A 21,817-nucleotide genomic window follows, 5' to 3' on the forward strand; every position below is an offset into this window, starting at 1 on the left:
AAAGCAGGTCCTTCCTCAGGGGGATCGGCCAGGGAGGGGCTGTCGCGAGGAGTGTGAGTTCTGGGAACCAGGTCCGGTTGGGCCAGTAGGGCGCAACTAACAAGACCTGCTCCTCGTCCTCCCTGACCTTGCACAGTGTCTGTGCGAGAAGGCTCACTGGGGGGAACGCATACTTGCGTAGGTCCCGGGGCCAGCTGTGCGCCAGTGCATCTATGCCTAAGGTACCTCCGGTCAGGGAGTAGTACCACTGGCAATGGGTCGAGTCCGGAGAAGCGAACAGGTCTACCTGTGCAACTCCGAAGTGGTCCCCCAGCCCGTGGATGAGGCATCCGTGAAGGCCACAGCATGCCTCGACACCTGTTCTAGGGACACTTCGGCCCGGAGAAACGAGGGGTCTGACCACGGACTGAAGGTTTGGCGACAGTAAGGAGTAACTAGGACCCGGTACTGACCGCTCTGCCACGCCCATCTCGGGACTCGGTCGTGCAACCAGCGTTGAAGCGGTCTCATGAAGCAATCCGAGCGGCGTTACCGCGGCTGCAGATGCCATATGCCCCAGGAGCCTCTGAAATAATTTCAGTGGGACGGCTGTCCTGCCTTTGAACGTATTCAAGCAGTTCAACACTGACCGGACGCGCTCCGGAGTGAGGCGCGCCGTCCGGCTGACCGAATCCAGCTCCATACCGAGACAAGAGATCCTCTGCGTGGGACAGAGTTTGCTCTTCTCTCGGTTGACCCGAAGTCCCAACAGGCTGAGGTGACTGAGCACCATGTCCCTGTGTTCGCACAACTGCTCCCGAGACTGGGCGAGAATAAGCCAGTCGTCAAGATAGTTGAGTAAGCGAACGCCGCGTTCTCTGAGCGGAACAATGGCTGCCTCTACGCCTTTCGTGGAGACGCGAGGCGACAGGGACAGCCCGAAGGGCTTCAGGTCGATCGCTGCAAACCAATCTTGGGGACGGATGCACTGAAAATTGTGTTTCTGCATTAACATCTTGAACGGGAGCTTGTGCAGGGCCCGATTCAAAATGCGCAGGTCCAAGATTGGTCTTAACCCACCCCCTTTCTTGGGTACAATGAAGTAGGGGCTGTAGAACCCCGACCTCATATCGGCAGGAGGAACCGGCTCGACCGCGCCCTTCGCCAGCAGGACATCGATCTCGGACCGCAAGACATGGGCATCGCTGCTCCGCACGGAGGTGAAGAGGATACCCCTGTACTTGGGAGGCCGGCGTGCGAATTGAATCGCATAGCCGAGTCTGATGGTACGGATGAGCCAGCGAGACGGCCTGGGGAGACCTAGCCAGGCCCCCAGAGACCGAACTAGCGGGATCAACGGCACCACAGACGTACCCGGGGTGAGGCAGCGAGGTGGAGTATTCAGACCCGACTCGGGAGGCCCGGAGGCGGCCCGGAGTGTTGCCTGAATACTCCAGGTGGGGCAGAGAGTGGGTGAGAAGGCCCGGGGAAGTCCTCGGTGCCCAATCTGCTGCCCCCTGGCGAGGGGTGAGAGGGGAGGAAAGGAGTGGCAAGGCCCGGGGGCGTCGCACACTGCCAACCTGTCCCTCTCTGGGCTCAGGGAGGGAAGAACTGCTCTGAGAATGTGGGTACCGCTGGACTCCGGGGAGCCAGCGGCAGGACCGAAACCAAAAAAATATTCTCCCCCCGGTCCTCCTCCGGGGGAGGGAGGGGTGCGGACACCGTCTCCCCGAGCAATTCCTCTCTCGCTGGGCTGCCCGTTTCAGGGTCGCTTGCCCTTGTGCTTGCTAGCAGGCTCGCGGGACCCTGGACGGGTTGGGCACCTCCCTTGCGCCCGGCCACCTGCTGCCTGGGTGGGGGCGGACGCAGGGTGGCGCCCTCGGCGACAAGCAGATGGAGGTGCTGCGGCCGACGACTGGGTGTAGGCAGCAGCTGGTCGTCGGGGCAGATTTTTTTTTATTTTTATTATTATTATTATTATTTTTTAGCCACCTCTGTCTGCTTCTGGGCCACCAAGAACTGCTGGGCGAAGTTCTCGTTGGCGTCGCCGAAGAGGCCAGCCTGACAGACAGGGGCAATGAGGAACCGAACTTCGTCGGGCTCACGCATATCTGCCAGGTTTAGCCCCAGCTTCCTGGACCACTGGTGTGGACATCGCCTGACCCAGGGAGCGTGCAGTGACTTTCGTCACTCCGGAGAGCGAGGTCCATCACCGCACGCAGTTCCTGCATAACCCCTGGGTCGGGACTACCCTCATGCATGCAGGACAGAGGGCAGTGAGAGAGGGAAAAACTTATACAGGTTATGGCCCTTTTGGTGTTCCATATTTTGACACCAAATAGTTCCATGCTGTTAAATTTTTCCAATGCACATCCGGGCAGCCACCCCGGAAAGCATTGCTGTCAACTCTGAATCTGATTCAGCATGAGCACACACCATTATAGTGGGAAACTCAGCATTATCATTTCCAGCGCATAACAGCCCTCTCTCCGATGCAGCAATTGACATCTGTCCTCCGCCAGATCGCCAAATGAAACGCTAGATCCCCTTTTTTTTTTTTTTTTTTTAAAGGACCAGCAATCCCATCTGTAAGCTACCAGCAGGCATGTGAGAATGAGCGTGGCCGTCAGACTTGACGGCACACGGCGCGCTGAACAATCCAGCCCCTATGAAAGAGCAAGGTGAACAACGCGCCGACGTGGTCATGTTCTCGTGAGAGAACATGAACCACCCACAAACAAAGTCTCAGCACGCTCGTGATGCGATAGAGGAGTGGGGGCCCGAAGAGATGTACTCGGCGGGGAAGCCCCACTGTAATCCTCAGGTCACCAATGCTTATTAGCCAAAGTAATCCTTTTCTGGAGCCCCAGAAAAGAAACTAGATCGGGGAATAAGTGAAGGGACTCAACCCCGTTTGAGGTTTCATAGTCTCGACCGCGCATCAGAGCGCCGAGTGACGCGCTGGGTTGCCGTGACAACCCCCGCTATCAGCCGGCGCGAGACGGCACACGGCGCGCTGAACGCTCAAGCCCTTACGAGAAAGGTGAGACGAACAACACGCCGACGTGACCACCCTCTCCTGAGAGAGCATGAATCACCCACGAAAGCAATCTCACATGTTTATATGTGAGAGAGATCGTGGCCGTCAAATGAGGACAGGAAACAACCGCATCCAGAAACACACGGTTTGAATGACATCATGAAAAAGACGCAGGGTCAAACCGTGTTGCTCTTTTAGTGACAGAGAGAAGAGAAAACCGCTCCGAACGTGCCGAGGCACACAGGGGAATAGCCGCGGCTTACAGCGGTTTAAAGGTGCAAGCCCGCTGTAAGCACTCAGAGGGAAACGCCCAGCGAACCAACAGTTTCACTTCTGGTCGCGACCACCGCTGTACAGCACCGTCACACCGACACAGGAACAGGTAAGCTGATCTTCTCTCGTAATGTCTTGAAACTCGTTCGTAGAACACACTCTTCGCAGGAAGCATGAAAGCTCGGCTCCGAAGTTGAAAGCAATATGCGGTACTTCCACTTCCGTATTTATACCCACAATGCGGGGCGCCGCGTGGAATGCGTGCACCGCATGCCAATGTCCATTGGCTCGTTTTTAATACACTCGAAGTAGATTGGTCTCTGAAACAGATCCCAATTCGTCGGTCAGTTCCGACGTACGTCGAACGTGACCGACTGAAAGGGAACAATTATTAAAATGTCCTCTATTTTTAAGGCCCAGTGTCCGTGAAGATGATGTGGTCCGTGGGATCTGGTGTTTGTGGGGAACGTGAAGGAACCTCTCCCAGCTTCTACTGTGATGTTGCCCTGACGACTGAGGTAATTCATCACATAGGTGATGCAGTTGCGGTCAAAAGTTTACACACACCTTGCAGAACAAACTGCTTCATCAGGGCAGTCCTAAATAAAAAGACAACATGCTAATTTTTATGATCCCTCTTATTGCTAAAATAATTTTTTTTTTAACAGATACAGCAGTGTGAATATAAACTTTGGAGCGCAACTGTACATCTATCGCTTTCATTTAATTGAGCCAATTATAATAATCGATAGATCTGTTTTATAAACAATTGTTTTCTTTCTGTTTTCTTTTTCTTTTCTCAAGGTATATATTTTTTGCTTTCCTGCTTTGGAACATGTCCATTCTCATCTACTGTGGAGAGATGGTGCGCAGGTTTTCTGCCGATGGAGAGCTTCTGGAACATTGACATAAACAGCACTTTCCAACAACTTCAAAATAGTTGGTGATGAAAAATTAAAAAAAATAATAATTGTGCCTTTGGAGTTCTTCAGGTTATTTATTTATTTTTATTTTTTACTTTCATTCACCGTAATGCTGGAATAAGATTTTAGAATAAACCTTTTGGTCCTAACTTTGGTGCTAGTCAAGGTTTAAGAGCTTAAAAGTTTGGTAACACTTTAGAATAAGATCTCATTTGTTAACATTATTTAATGTATTAGCCAACATGATCTAACAGTGATGAGCAATATTTTTTTACAGTGTTTATTAATATTTGTTGACCTTAGTTAATCAAATATAGTACAAAGCTAGTTAATTACTTTTATAGCCATTGTTCATGTACGTTAACAGTGCATTAACTAATTAACTTATACAGCTTTTGATTTTAAGATTGCATTAGTAATAAGGTTGTAACGGTACACAAAACTGACGGTTCGGTACAGCAGGGAGAGAAAACTAAATATAAAATTGCTTTTTTTTTCAATTAAAAAGTGGTTTACTGAACAAATTGTCATTGTCCTTAAATTAATTCAATTATATCTAAAAGTTTCTTAAAGACATACAAATTATCTCTGCAAGACTATATAGGAAGCCCTTACTTGCACTTGCACAGTACGCAAACATAATCATTTATACACAGTGGCTGTCATTTTCCTGACAGATTTATTTAAACATTACGTACATTACTCTAATACATTAAATAATCAAGACATCACTTAACAGGTTCAGTAGACTTTAATGAATATAAAGGCTAATATAGGTCATATATTTAGTGAAAAAGTAGATTTTTCTAGTGAACTAACAGCTGTGGACACTGAATGACTTCTAGTAAATACGATGCTGCGTGACATTGTTTACAAGCTGTTTTACTGACGTCTTTCCGCCGTTGAAACACTGATTGAGTGATTACACAACATGTGATATCTTTCAGTAAGTTGTAATGTATCCTCAACACACCTTCTGATGTTAATTCATGTTTATTCTTTGACTATAATGAGATGATTGCATTCACTCGCTCTGCGCTGCCGCTTGAACTGACGTGCCTTTACAGTGATCTGTCACGTCACATTAAAGAGCATCAAAATGGCATTTATCACTCGAATTTCATGATAAAATGGACTGAATACTTAATATGTTTGTGTAGGAATTTGGATTGAAGTGTGTTCTGTGCGTAAAACAAGCCGACTGTTAAAGATTGCCATCATACTGTTCGGTACACACGTGCACCACACCGGAAGTCCTGTACCGAAACGGTTCCGTACGAAATTACGAATACGTTTGCCGTTACACCCCTATTTAGTAAATGTTGAAATAAACATTAACTAAGATTAATAATTGTTTAAAGTATTAGTCATTCTAAGTTTGTTAAATGAAGTAGTTAACTAATTAAACGTTATTGTAAAGCGTTACCCAAAGTTTTGAATCTTAGTGTTGTACATGGAATGATACTTTTCTTTACATTTTGTTTGTATTAATTCATGTGTTGTGTGAGTGTGAGGTACTGTGTGTTTGCTTCTGTGTGTGTACTGGTAATCCCTATGTTATTGGGACCAATTGACCCCAAAAGTATAGTAATACCAGTAAATTTTGACCTTGTGGGGACATTTTTTTAGGTCCCCATGAGGAAACAATCTTATAAATCATACAGAATAATGTTTTCTGAAAATGTAAAAAGGCAGAATGTTTTCTGTGATGGGCAGATTTAAGTACCATTGTATGAGGAAGATTGTGCATATAATCCTCATTGTCCTCCAGACGCTTTCTAAATGAATTTGTGTTTTTGTGAATTGTTTCTTGGGATTTTCTTGTGCATCAACAAAAAGGTTTGTGTATTTGTTTTACAGATTGTTTTGTCAATAAATGTAGAGGGTTTCAATTTGGATTTGTTTATTATAATAAATTGCAGCTGTATTATTAGAAAAATGTAATTACAAATGTATTTAATTATATAATAGTGTATATGTAAATTACGTTAAAGTTTACTTTAGTTCACATTAATTGCTTTCAATATATTGAGCAGTGCACTTTAACTATATTTTGAAGACATTAGAAGCAATTATGAAAGTACATATAAAGTTGTATTAAAGTCCCACTTAAGTTGTGCCAAAAAATCACTCTTAATGGCAACTTATTACATTTTATTTCACCTTAATATGTGATGCATTTGAAATCAATTACACTTAATGTGCATTAAGTGCGCCGAAAACATTGCATTTAATTCACACTTAAGTGTATTTTTAGCTGACATTAAAATATATTTTAGTTCACATTAATTACTTGTCAGTACATTCAGAAGTACACTTTTACCATATTTTAAAGTACATATAAAAATATGCTAAAGTCTCAACTAATTGCATTTTAACATGAACTTAAGCTGTGATAAATTTGAAATTAATTACAAATCAAATGCACTTAAGCGGTGAAAAATTTAATTTAATTCACACTTAAGTGTATATTTAGCTGACATTAAAGTATATTTTAGTTCACATTAATTGCTTTCAATATATTGAGCAGTGCACTTTAACTATATTTTGAAGACATTAGAAGCAATTATGAAAGTACATATAAAGTTGTATTAAAGTCCCACTTAAGTTGTGCCAAAAAATCACTCTTAATGGCAACTTCCCAGATAGCAAAAAATATCGGCACGGCTTCTTTTTGCCGCCGGCCCTTAGCTGTCGGCTATAGGTGCGTCCCGCTGGCGGTGATGAAACGTTTCCCGCCGAATACGTCACTCCCATTTCTTGCGAGATGCCGCGGCCGACTAGCCGGCGGGCCGCCGGCTTCATTTTCTCTGGCGGTTGCCTCCGCCTAATGGACCGCGGCCGGCTGGCGGCAAGCCGCTGTGAAATACAAGGATTTCTACTCTCAAATTCGACCAGCCACGTTGGCTATGTTTGGCTTGTTGGGAAATAGAGTGGAACTGACAGCATTTTAACTAGTTCTCACATTTGAAGCGATTATAAAATCATAATAGCCTATATGTGAATTATATCAAATATTAGTTTTTTTTGCTCCAAAGCCATTAGGGTTTATAACAGATTCCTGACTCTTGATTCCATGATAAGGTTAGGTTTAGGAAATTACATTTAAATTTTCACTTGATTATTTGCATGTCGAGTGTGTTTAAACAGTGTTGGTCAATTTGACCCATAGGCTAATGGATGTAATACTTTTTTTTTTTTTTTTTTTAGCATAATAGGAGGGTTAAGAAAGTTTGAAAGTTCATTTTAGGATATTGAACACTTTTATTTTTGTATTGCCCTTTTTCTATTTCTTTTTGGACTGACTTTAAAATAGACATGACAAAAAATTAGAACTTAGAACTTCATGACATTTTACTTTGTTTTCAAAACCCATATTTTTCTGAAAAACAAAAATATATTATTAATTATTTAGGAAAAATTCTACATTCATAAGACAAGAATAACTCAAAAGAAGTCCTCTAATATTACCTTTTATAAAGCTGATTTTTACAATATACTTTGAAACCCTTTCAAACATGAGGTCGCAAAACAAAAAGCTTACAAAAACAGAAACCTGAAAGCTTTTCAATTTCATGTGACTGCCTTAATATTATAAAGTATTTTCTAACTCAGAATTCTTATTTTTATTATTTATTTTATATACATTGTTACATTTGTTGTTATTCTTTGTTCTACATATTCGGAACTGTACCACAATGCTTTATTATTTTTATTTTTCTCTCATTGTACTTTTTGTATTGTACTTCTCTATAAATGTACTAATTTAAATAAAAATAAAACCAAACCAAACAGAGAAGTACCTCCACCGGCCGAGAGGGGCAGTATACCTAAAAAAGACGGAAGACAAACCGGAAAAACATATGAAACAGATTTACCAACAGCGGCCGGCAACTCATCACACGGTTTTAGTATTTGAAGAGAGGAGATCAGAAAATATCCTCGACTACGAGCGTTTAAGTAAGTACATGTTTGCTTTTTGTGTAACACAATATTATGTTCATTTTTGATGTATATACAGGTAGGTTGTTTTAATTTGTTTGTTCCGACACGCACGCTGATATAGTGCACAATGCACAGTGTTAGCTAACACGTGCTGTTTCGCCTTTTTTACACACTGAGTTCAAGCATGTTCTACATGTTAAAATGTATCTAGCTACTGTAGGTAAATTATCCAAAGCTTTACATCTAGAAAGACTTAAGTTTAACTTTTGGTGTTTTCTAACAAAACAGAATGATGTATATAGGTTATTTAAATTATTTTGTTAGTCCGAACAAGCATGCTGCTAGGTCAGTTTTAGCAAGTGTTAGCTAACATGTGCTGTGTTGCTACTGTTCTTCTAGCATTTAAGGTGATTTATGAGTTATTTCTCTGAACTGCTGTACTTTTTATGTTTGAGGACAATGCAGTTTACTTGAATCACTACACTGAATTAATACATTTTACTGTTCCACATTTGGCTGACCAGTTTTCCCCCCACAGCATAACTACTGTATATTCTGTATATAACGTTAACAATGTGGTTTTGTTCACATTTTCTTGCAGATACCTTGACCAGAACACAATCGGTTATCTTCATCCAAGAGACCTACTGTTGGACAATCGTTTCGGCTTTCAAGGTAAATAAATTGTTAGTCACAATGTCTAGTTACTGGGCTATAAGGAGAAGAATATTGAAAGGAGTTGAGATGGACAATCAGGAAATTGCAGCTGTTGGAAACTTTAACAGTATGGAAAATTGTGCCTTTAGTTGTTGTGGTTATATATATATATATATATATATATATATATATATATATATATATATATATATATATATATATATATATATATATATATATATATATATATATATATATATATATATATATATATATATATATATATATATATATATATATATATATATATATATATATATATATTTTTTTTTTTTTTTTTTTTTTTTTTATGTAGATTTCTAGAATGAGAACCAAGCCCTGAGGGAGGACAACCAAGCCCTGAGGGAAAGCAATGCACGAGCAGGTGAGAACATGCACTCTTTCTTAAATTTTACTTCTTTGACTGTGATGTAGGTCAAAAATTACCAAATGCCTTTCATTTTGTAGCTTCGGATGGCAGCGGCTCACTTCAAGAGCAGGTGAAGCAAGTGAAACAATGTTGATGACATTTGCTCGTACTGGGCAATCAGGTACAACTTGCAAACAACACCTGTGGTTGTTGGTTTAATTCCCACTGGGGCCACCTGTACATGTAGTAGACCTAGTTGTAAATGTCATAGTTTAGTAGTTGAGGGACCAGGACTGACTGCTTTATTCTTTTATTCTGTGAACCCCTGTAGGTGCAGATCAGACCCTAATGCTGCGACGTCTTGGAGAGTTTGGCGATGTTGTGCGTAGCATGGACAACAAAATGGACACTATGCTGCAACATTTCAGTGCCAATGTGTCTTTTGGAGAGTTCTCCCTGCCAGGGGGTCTGTTACTCCCCCTCGACAACCCATTTGGCGTTGCTTGACAACAGTTTGAGGCAGGATAAAGAGCTCCAGTAAGTGTGCTGATTTTGTTTATAATGATGTAGGGTAATTTAAAAAGTACAATTTAAGATTGTACACTGCATATTCTACAGTCTGAATCCACAGCCTGTCACATTTTTATATTTATGTATGAGAAGCTTCAGAGATATGTAATTTGTAACACTTTTTTGTATTTTCAGCTTCGGTTTTTGACAATCAAATGTGGGAGGGACCTAAAGACAACCGTGTGGCGAATGCTTCAGAGTATCTTCTCTAATCACCTTTCCATTAATACAACCTGGACTGGTGTAGGGGATAAAGCATGTTTTAGAGACATGTTCCTGAAGACCATTGTTTAAAGTAATATATATATAAAAATATATAAATTTGTTATATATTTAAGTAGATGTGTGTGGCCTTATGCCATTCAAATGGAATGCAGATCTGTATTTTCTACAGGAGCCATTCGGAAGAACCCGGCAACCCAGGATGCCACTGATGAGGCGGTCCAGGTTAACGTTATGCGTTACCTGAAAGGAGCATCTGATCGTGAAGGTGGAAAAAGACGCCGCACAGCTGAGAGGGACCCACAGCCGACCTCTTACACCTAGGCTGACTACTGACACCTGGAACCCTTTCTTTATCCTGCAGTCAGTAACATCAAGACCCCTAAAGAAGCCAGAAGTTGCAGGCTACACTCACCCAATCCACACTGTTCACTGTGGAAATTATTTTATTTTTTTTAATTCCCTGTGACCCTGCCTTGAAGGCAGCTCCTTGGATGGATATGGGATGGCGAGGTTGTTTGTCCTTTATATAGGCGCACAAGAAATCACTGAAGATAAGCCAATTTGCGCTGCCTCATTCTGGAGGTCGGGGAAAACCAGAGAACCCCATAGTCAGGCTTGTTATAATGGTCTGTTCTACTACTGTTCTATTCTTCTCCAGAGCTTTACTCTAAATTATTACCATTTATCCTATTGTTAGAAATGGCTTGTTAAATGTGATGTTATACCTCGATTTATTTGGTATCCTGCACATTCTTTGGTACCAAATATCCTCATTATTTGATATAATGTTTAATGGTAATTCTTTTCATCCCAGAGCTGACCTCTTTGTTATTAACAAATATTGTAAGTGTTATAATTTGCTTGTAAGGCTGTTTTTTTTTTTAAACCAAAATTTAATTGGAAACATGCAGGTTCTTTAGTAAAAATGTTTGTTTTTGTTATTTATAGGCCTATTTAAGCTTATTTATTGTCTGTTATTTATATTTCATTTATATTATCTTGTATCATTGACAGTTACTGTACTTTGAAATGTGGAATAAAAATGCCAAATGGGAATTTATCTGGTTTCTTCAATTATTATCCATCATAAACTGCATGTTACAAATATATGAATAATAAATAAATAAATATTTATTAATTATTACACAATAAGCGGTGGCAGATCGCTCGAAAATAGCGTTTGCCTCCGCCGGGCCGCCTTCTGGTATACCGACTCATTGCTATCTGGGTTATTACATTTTATTTCAACTTAATATGTGATACATTTGAAATCAATTACACTTAATGTGCATTCAGTGCGCCGAAAACATTGCATTTAATTCACACTTAAGTGTATACCTTTAAAGTATATTATTTGTGCAATAAGTACACTTTAAAAAAGTACACTAAAGTGCACTTTTTTTTCACAAGGGTAAACTTAGGTAAGAAATGTACTTTTGCTATGGTTAAATACATGTTCAGTAATATCTTCCAGAGATGTTTTAATTTTGGCGCTATTTTTTCTCTTAATAATGTTGATATAGCAACTAGTAAATACACCAAGTTTCGTCATCCTGGCATGTGTGGAAAGGGTTAAAACATGCGCGTTACAACGAACGCCGCGTTATGTTGTGCCCCGCGCTCCCCTATTCATATAAAAGTAATTTTTTATAGTAATATTTCACACTATTATGGTTTTTACAGTTATGTTTGATCAAATGCAGGCTTAATATCCCAGCGGGCACCTTGATGTCAATTTGACGTCAAATATGAGTCAAGACTTGACCAATATACTGTACACACCATTTTAAATTCAGTTTGGACAGCAATTTCTTCCAGTGTTAATTGGGTGAAAATCGGAAGTTAATCCCGCACTAAAATTAATTTTATGGACATGTTGGCCAAAATTTTTGACGTTCAATTTACATCAAATCAATGTCATGTTTTAGATATCAAATTGATGTCATATTGACATCACATTGACATCAATATTTAGTAATTATTTTTCTTTAAGTTTAAGTATTTTTTCTTAACTGAGGCCTCGAAACGCATCCATTTGGCATTTCCTTTCGAACTGTGTTGGATTTGTAACATATTTTACATGAATCAATGTTTTAAAATCGTGTTTGCAAAAACAACAATAAAAAAAATCTTAAATGATAAAAGTGCCACAATTGTCCCACTTTCACGTGGAGGAGTGGCATTTTGCAGTAAAATGTAATGCGTTAATTATAAATGCTTATGTTTGTAAATGCTGCGTGACTTTGACGTGTTTTAATGGGCGTGCGCGTTGAACATTCAACTCGATTTCAAACACTGGAGCGCGCAGAGTTGCCATGGAAACGGCGCAGCAAGCAACAGCTGACAACCAACCGACAAGCTGCAAAGCTCCCTCTGTCGCTTTTGTTTTCACTGCTTTCAGGTGAGTTTAGTCTGTAAAGTTACACAAATAATACACACAACTGTTCCTGACCCTTTTCTTACGTGTAATTGACGCTTCTGTTGAATATTTACTTTATAGAAATGTAACTTTAGTGTCTTCGAAGTTCATTAGCATCTCAACCGTCTCAGAACAGGTAAGTTAACGTTAACGTAAGCTCTTGTTTATAAAAGTTTGGACTTTTAATCAAATATTTATGGTAGATGACAGGTTTTGATAGTTTTTGTAAAGGTTTTGCTGCCAATTGAATGGGTCATTAGAAGTTGGCTAATTAATTTACAGTAACGTTAAATGTTAATCGATGACATCACTTACACAGAAAAAAATGCGATCGCGAAAATTGGCTGAAACTGGTTAAAATATTGAAAAAAAAATGTTCTGTGATTTCAGGAAGGACAAAATAACCCCTCTACAACAGAGGGGAAGCTCTCAAGATCCCAACATGTCTGAAGGAAGCTGCTGACAGAGAAGTAGGAAACACAGGTGAACTGAAGAAGTTAATTAATCTCATATCCATTTGAACAATATTTTTCACCTATCACATACATCTATCTTCTCTTTATTTTCTCATATTAAATGTTTTATTTATTTAATTCATTTTAGAAGGCTTTGACATCCAAATATAAGTGACGCTGTATGAAGAATATTAAATGAATAAGTAACTAAAAACATAAATTCTGATACCCTAAGAATAACAGAAATATGTTCTGTATTAAAGGGTTAGTTCACCCAAAAATGAAAATTCTGTCATTAATTACTCACCCTTATGTCGTTCGAGACCCGTAAGACCTCATATTCGGAACACAAATGAAGATATTTTTGTTGAAAGCTGATGGCTGAGAAAGGCTTCATATAGGCCTCCATTGGCATTCAGTACACTTATACTCCCAAGACGGATAAAAGGCACTCAGAACATCGTTACAAAGTCCATCTCACCACAGTGACTCTACAATAATATTACAATGCGATGACAATAGTTTTTGTGCGCAAAACAAAATCAAAATAACACCTTTATCCAGCTTGTTATTGCCTTCCGTGTGTGTCTCCACGACGCATGCGTGAGAATATGACGTAGCGCCGGGGTTCGAGAATCCATGAAATGCACACTTGAGCCCCATTTTGAGAACTACGCCGAGACCTAAAGCACGATCAATGTAGAATCCAACAGCTTAGACACGCGCGTCTTCCTCTGATTGTAAACAAATCACTTCTGGGTCATGTGTCCGAACGCCGGATCTGCGTCATATTCTCGCGCATGCGTCGTGGAGACACACACGGAAGGCAGTAACAAGTTGGAAAAAGGTGTTATTTTGATTTTTTTTGCGCACAAAAACTATTGTCGTCGCATTGTAAGATTATTGTAGAGTCACTGTGGTGAGATGGACTTTGTAACGATGTTCTGAGTGCCTTTTATCCGTCTTGGGAGTATAAGTGTACAGAATGCCAATGGAGGCCAATCTGAAGCCTTTCTCAGCCATCAGCTTTCAACAAAAATATCTTCATTTGTGTTCCAAATATGAACGGAGATCTGACGGGTCTCGAACGACGTGAGGGTGAGTAATTAATGACAGAATTTTCATTTTTGGGTGAACTAACCCTTTAATCTTTCTCTTTTCTGAGAAAGATCTTCTTTTTTTTACCTTTCTTTCTCACATTTCACCTCTGCTGTAGCTTCTTTCCTTTTAATACACCTGGCATTGTATACTAAATATTGTTTGCTCTGTGATAAATTGTTTATGTTGATGCTTTCCAGGTTGAAGCCCTGCACCGTAGCAGAGTTGGAGTGGATCTCCTATTGAACCTCTCTTAAGGTGCTATGAACCATGTGACTAGTAAGTGAAACCTCAAACATACACGTTCAAAAGTTTGGTGTTGGTGTTGTATATCTTTGAAAAAAGTATCTAATGCCCACCAAGACTGCATGTATTTGATTAAAAGTACAGTAAAGACAATAACATTGTGAAAGAGTATTAAAACAGCTGTTTTCTATTTGAATATATTTTTAAGCGTAATGTATTCCTGTGATCAAAGCTGTATTTTCAGCATCATTACTCCAGTTGTCAGTGTCACATGATCCTTCAGAAATCATTCGAATGATTTGCTGCTCAGTTATTATTAATAATGGAAACAGTTGTGCTGCTTAATATAGATTTTTTTTTTATTCAACAACATTTATTCAAAATAGAAATCTAATGCTACATTAGTCCACTAAGACCTTTGTTCATCTTCGGTACACGAATTAAGATGAACAACGGATTTTTGTTGAAATCCGATGGCTCAGAAAGGCCTCCATACACTAAGCACCATGACGCATGGACGAGAATATGACGTAGAGCCGGCGTTCAGGCATCCAGGAAATGCACACTTTAGCACCATTTGAGCACTAAGCCAAGACCTAAAGCACAATCAATGTAGAATTCAGCAGCTTAGATACGGCGAGTCTTCCTCTGTTTGTAAACAAAGCTCCTCGCTTTCGGCTCTACGTCATATTCTCGCGTTCACGTCAGACGCCCAGACGGGACACAAGAACGCTTCATTAAATTATTGTAGAACCACTGCAGTGAGAAGGACTTTTTAACAACGTCTTAAGTACCTTTTATGGGTCTTGAGAGAGGAAATGTTATTGCTGCCAATGGAGGCCTTTCTCAGCCATCGGATTTCAACTAAAATATTTTAATGTGTCTGAAGATGAACCAAGGTCTAACGGGTGTCGAACAACATGAGGGTAAGTAATTAATGACAGAATTTACATTTTTGGGTGAACTAACCATTTAATTGAATGTTGGTGCAACTCACCCTATAGTGTGTTTCATGTTAAAGGGTTAGTTCACCCAAAAATGAAAATTCTGTCATTAATTACTCACCCTCATGTCGTTCGACACCCGTAAGACCTCCGTTCATATTCGGAACACAAATGAAGATATTTTAGTGTAAAGCTGATGGCTGAGAAAGGCTTCAGATAGGCCTCCATTGGCATTCAGTACATTTCCTCTCCCAGGACGCATAAAAGGCACTAAAAACGTCGTTACAAAGTCCATCTCACCACAGTGACGACAATAGTTTTTGTGCGCAAAAAAAAATCAAAATAACACCTTTATCCAGCTTGTTCTTCCCTTCCGTGTGTGCCTCCACGACGCATGCGCAAGAATATGACGTGGCGCCAGCGTTCGGGAATCCATGAAATGCACACTTTAGTCCAATTTTGAGAACTACGCCGAGACCTAAAGCACGATCAATGTAGAATCCAAAAGCTTAGACACGCGCGTCTTCCTCTGATTGTAAACAAATCGCTTCTGGGTCATGTGTCCGAACGCCGGATCTACGTCATATTCTCGCGCATGCGTCGTGGAGGCACACACGGAAGGAAAGAACAATTTGGATAAAGGTGCTATTTTGATTTTTTTTTTCGTACAAAAACTATTGTCGTCACTGTGGTGAGATGGACTTTGTAACGACGTTTTTAGTGCCTTTTATGCGTCCTGGGAGAGGAAATGTACTGAATGCCAATGGAGGCCTATCTGAAGCCTTTCTCAGCCATCAGCTTTACACTAAAATATCTTCATTTGTGTTCCGAATATGAACGGAGGTCTTACGGGTGTCCAACGACATGAGGGTGAGTAATTAATGACAGAATTTTCATTTTTGGGTGAACTAACCCTTTAAGCGTTTTAAAAACCTCCTGCTGTTTTTAGTGACTGAAATAGTGCAGCAGGAGCTGCCCTCCAGGGCTCGCAACAGTCATGTGACTGAAAACTATGACTAGGCATGTGTGTCCACTGGTGTGGAGCAGAGTGAGCGTTTTCATTTTTATGTTCATTTGGAAGCTGAGCTTCTCCCTCACGTGCGAGCGTGAAGCTCAGCTTCTATAGGAATGAAATGAAAACACTCGCTCTGCTCCACACCAGTGGACACGCACCATAGTATTTGGGGCGCTAAAGACACACCGTACCTTTCAGCTCGGTTTAATATCCTTGTCATCATCATTTCCTTTTTTAGAAATTCTTCATCCACAGATCACAAGACTATGGTGTTCTTACCATGGAATAATTAATAAATAGGCTAAAACAAACCGGCACACAGTTTGCTAAAGATCAGTTCTGTCAGTAGCCTACTGTAGTTAAAGTCTTTTATTATTAGAATGGCAGTACAACACAGAAAGTATAACACTAGCTTTAGAGAGTTTAAATTACTTTGTGAATAAATGATAAACAAGTGATGGTTGCTGAAAATCGTATTAATGCTTTAAATGCTGTGAAACGAGTAATACAATATTTGCTCCATCTTCATTCAGGTGCTGTACAGCAGTCAAGCCCAGCATCTTCAGAGGCTGATATAAACAAAATCATATGAAGAACTATATCTGCTCCCGACAGATATGGGGGAATGGGCAGCGATTGATCTGTGTTCAGATTCAGATTAGGTGTACATTTATCTACATCAATCATCTTTTTCCATGCTATTTTAATTTGCTTTATATTGTTTCTAGATACAAAATCCTGTATTGTATGTACCAAAATGCAATAGTATTTTTTACATATAAGCCTGATGAATAAATTGTTATTACATTATTACTTTTGTGTCATTATTTTGGTGGTCCGGAAGACATCAATGCGTGGATGTCAAATTGACATCAAGTTTTTGACATCAATTTGATTTGCATTTTTGACCTGTTTTTTGACGTCAATGTTTGATGTCAATTTGACGTCATTTTGACATCAATTGCCCGCTGGGATGTGATCAGGAAAGTGTTTTTGATGTGTCAATAAATGGTACTCTTTTGTGAATTGTCTTATTGTGACAGTAATTATGAATATTAAATATAATCATGCATTCACGGTTGAAATTAGGCCTGAAAAAGACGTCTTTTAAACTTTCACTTTACAACCAAATTTAGACGTAAGTGGGACGTCCTTGTATAGACGTCTTTTCAACGACCTAAAAAAGACGTCTTTCACCTTTCACTTTTCAACCAAATTTAGACGTTAGTGGGACGTCCTTTTATAGACGTCTTTTCAACGACTTGAAAAAGACGTCTTTTCACCTTTCACTTTTCAACCAAATTTGAACGTTGTAACGTCTGGCAATGTCGTCTTTTCGACGTCTTTTCAACGTGTTTTTGCTGGGTGGGCCTTGTCAAAGTCGTTGAGAAAGCGACATTGAACAGGCCTTTAAATGTTAATGTTTGAGTTAACTATGTTAACAGATGTTGTTCACCTGCCCACGAAGTTCTCCAGCACCGAGCTCTTCCCGGCGCTCTGGCCGCCCACCACCGCGATCTGCGGCAGCTCCAGACTGCAGCTCTGGCCGATGGAGCTGAAGGCGTCCTGCAGTTTGTTGATGAGGGGGATCAGATCCTCCATCCCGCGGTTCCCCATGACGAGCTTTAGTCAAACACCACACACAACGGAGAAACTCCACTGATCACTTTATAACTCGCGTGACTGCCGTGACTCAAAATAACCCGTTTTAACACGAATAAAACCGACTCGAGATGTCGAACTCCACTTGTCAGACAGTGAGAGAAAAGCGACGGCGGAAAGTTTTCCCATCCGGTCAGCAGACCACCATAAACTTCTGAAGGACAGCCCTGGTTCAAACCGCGCGTTCCTATTGGCCACCGCGGATGTCCGTCAAGAGATGGGGCGTTAGAACAGAGACAATGTTTTTTTTTTTTTTTTTTTTTTTTTTTTTTTTTTTTATTGCAACCACTTATAGACAAATCAACCAACCAGGTACATAGACAAATCACAAATTAAACCATATGATCAGTCATAGGTTGAGCATAGACAGTATCAACCAGAGAACATAATAAAACCAACCGACATACGAAAATTAAAAACAAATAGATACCAAAAAATAAATAAAACAAATAAATAAATAAACAAGATGACACACAAAGGGCTTTTAAATTAATTTGTACTTATCTAACAAAGAAATCAAGTTTAGGGCTTTCCTGTTTTTAACCAAATTTAACGATTTACACAAGAGTTTGAACTCATTCCTCCACTGGCTAAAGTTAGGTTTACATTTAAACCATCTGCACTTATGAATGAAAAACTTTCCGAGACATAACAAAAAATTACCAACAAAATCAAACTCTTTGTTTTCCATACATAAGCCAAACCTAATTATCTTCACAGTAAGGGACGGGAGTCCAACCCCCCTACACCTTAACCAGTTCTGCATGTCTCTCCAAAAAGGTTGCACCCTATCACAGTAAAAGAACACATGCTCTAAATTTTCAATATTTGTTTCACAGAAAACACAATTGTTCACATCAAAATTAAATTTCAATCTTAAAAATTCATTAGTAGGATAAATTTCGTTCAAAATTTTGAAGTTCACCTCCTTAGCTTTAGGAGGGAGGGGAAACGACAAGTAATGTTTCCTTATTTTTTTAATTTCAAAGGTATCAAAATCCTTAAGTATGTAATCCCGTTTAATAGGGTTTGGATAATAAGCATGTAAAAGTAAGCTTCTAATGACTCTGTTTGTGCAATTTTTGTCATAAAAATCATAACCCTCTAAGGAGAGCTGTCTCAGTTCTGGGGAGACTTTTGAGTACAGAATGTCTTCTCTAACCATTAATCTTACAACAATAGGAATAGCTCTAATCATTCGCTTGTAAATATTACCTGAACACTGCAGTTGGAATTTCTCGCAAAATTCTCTATGCAGTAACAGATTTCCATTATCATCTAAGAAATGAGCAACTGCCCAAATCCCTTTGGATTTCCATTCGTCAAAATATACCGATTTTCTGCCAAACCTAATATATCTGTTATTCCAAACTGGAGTGTTGTGAGGTGTAAAGTTATGTTTAAACAATAGTTTCCAATAAAGCAGCACTTGCTGATGAAAGGTTGAAAGTTTAACTGGTAGCGAGGTAAAATCAAAATCACAACGCAGGAACAGAGACAATGTTAGTGTAGTTTAACCCTTCTTTCATTACATACATAAAATACTTTAAGCAATACATAAAATCCTTTAGTAATACATAAAAAAAATACTTTTGTATTAGTGAAATACAATTGTACAGCTGTGTCTGAGATAATTTACGCGGGTGTTGACACCCAGTGGGCATTTGATGTCAATCTAACATCAAAATGACATCAAACATTGATGTCAAAATTACGTCACGAAATAGGTCAAAAATGAAAGTCATTTTGACGTCAAAGTGTCGATGTCAATTTGATGTTAAGATTTTGACCTCTGCTGATGTCATTTTGATGTCATGCTTTGTTGTTATTTGATGTCAATTCTACATCTATTTGATGTCAGGATGTCATGATGTTGATGTCATTTTAATGCTATTTTGATATCATTCAATATCAAGCTTCGATATCAATTCAACATAAATGTGACATCAAACATTTATTGACATATTTTGATATTTCAATGTCAAGCATTACTCAATTTCAACCCAAATGTATAATGACTGACAACATACACATACTTTGAGATCTGATATGTTTTTATTTAGTTTTTTTGTAATATAGTGGGGCCGCTATGGATTCACACTTCCAGAGCTCTCAAGTGCCTGTAAAAGAGAACAAGAAAGCAAACATTAAAATGGGCCCTGTCTATCAGTAGTAGGCTACTCTTTATTATTATATTATTATTAATAGTATATAGACAACTAAAAGATAACCCACATTATAGCCTAATCACATGCAGTAGTCAGAGGTGCAGATGTGTACTAATATATGATAATGGATCAAACCTTTTGTTAATCTGTTAAAGGGATACTCCACCGTTTTTTCATATTAAACCATGTTATTCCCTTAACTAAAATGAGTTGATACATACCTGTCTCGTCTCAGTGCATGCACTTAATCTTTCTCACTCGCTGTGACAATTTGATATAGCATTTAGCTTAGCATACAAAGCCCAGTTCATTCAATAGTACCAAACAGATACAGTTATTAGCAACCAAACACCTTCACGTTTGCCCTATTTAAAAACCCAGCAAACATTGGTCCGACGGCAACGTCGTGTCCCTGGCCAAAAATAGTCGCGGTAGGACGGCATAAATCGGTAAAAGTATGTAACAGAACATTTCTTAAAAATGCACTCAGATACATTTGTACATGTCTACAGTTCTCTCCGGTTGCATGTATAATAGTTACTTTGACTTTTAGCTACGTGTAGTTCAATATATACCCTGTTGAGAATCCGTCGTGAGAAGACGTCACTATGGTGACGTCTTTTACACGTGCATTTATAGTCCATCATGACCCTCTATGAAATCATTGTGAAATATGCAGAAACTGCTTACACCTTGCATGGTTAATACTGCAATAATTAATTTAAGTGCCCCAAGTAGTTTTTAAGAGGTTGTGCATAGACGTCCACTGACGTCCCGTACACGTCTAGTCAAGGTTGTGTGAATAGACGTCCACTGACGTCCCGTACACGTCTAGTTAAGACGCATTGTAAAAATAGAAAAAAAAACTTTGTGAAATACAAGATTTATATTTACTTTATCTTGTTTAAATAAAATATAATCACAAAGTGCCCTGTGTGGTTAAGTGATTGTGAATCCACTGCATTTGAGTCATTATTTAAACCTGTTTTATATTCGTTGCTATTGTTTTTATGGAATGTATGCATATACATGTAAAACAGATATATATCCGGTCACCATTTATGTCTGATTTGGATGTAGATTGCCAAAATTGTGCTACCAAAAGAGAGTAATACATCTCGCGATATTACAAAATCCCGCGATAGGATAGATTCTCGCGATATGGTGTTAACGTGTTCTCCCCACTCCGGCACATTGAACGACCACGAGGAGCGGAGGAATTGAGGAGGGGTTGTATCGAAACTTTGTATTAAAAAAAATCTACTGTTGGGTAAGTACATTTTGTATTATTAGATTGACGTGATTGAGTTTTACTTGTTTGACACGAAGTAACTGAAAGAAATGATGCCCACATTGTCAACTGAAATTGTTTGGCTAATATTAGCTAGTAGGCTAAAAGTTAATTTGAACTTATACAACGGTATACCATAGTATAACGTATGTTTAATGATAAAGTTAAAGTTATTACTGTAACTTTTTAATGTAGACTTTTGAGAGTTTCTTTCAGAAAGTACATTATCTGAAAGAGACGGAAATGTTTAGCTGAATTTGGACATGTATGTTGCTTTAAAACTGCTTTAAAAATATTTTGTAATTTTAGAATTGCTAAACATGTCCTCTGAGTACCAAAAGAAGTGGAGACGACGAAGGGCAAGGGTTGATGCCTTAGTGGAACATGGTAGCAGCTCTGAATCCGAGGGGTCAGTGGAGCCAGTCTTGGCTGGGGAGGGCAGTCCACTCGCGGAGGGATCAACATATGACGAATTACATCCTATGGAGGGCTGTAGTT

At 39.5% G+C, this 21,817-nt stretch overlaps 1 protein-coding gene across 3 annotated transcripts in view; it reads right to left on the bottom strand.

Moving 5' to 3' along the window:
• LOC307123824 (dynamin-2-like) overlaps positions 1-18,023 on the bottom strand; it is a 130,445-nt gene extending 112,422 nt beyond the window's left edge. For all 3 annotated transcript variants that reach the window (XR_013816214.1, XM_079812547.1, XM_079812548.1), the window contains exon 1: positions 17,655-18,023. Coding sequence is in view for 2 of the 3 variants with exons in the window: in XM_079812547.1 (XP_079668673.1) it covers positions 17,655-17,815 (161 nt within the window). In the remaining variant the exon portion in view is untranslated. The remainder of the gene's footprint in view (positions 1-17,654) is intronic.
• Positions 18,024-21,817: the final 3,794 nt, after the last annotated feature.

This window comes from Gobio gobio (genome assembly GCF_949357685.1).
Source record: "Gobio gobio genome assembly, chromosome: 3".
Classification (NCBI taxonomy): domain Eukaryota; kingdom Metazoa; phylum Chordata; class Actinopteri; order Cypriniformes; family Gobionidae; genus Gobio; species Gobio gobio.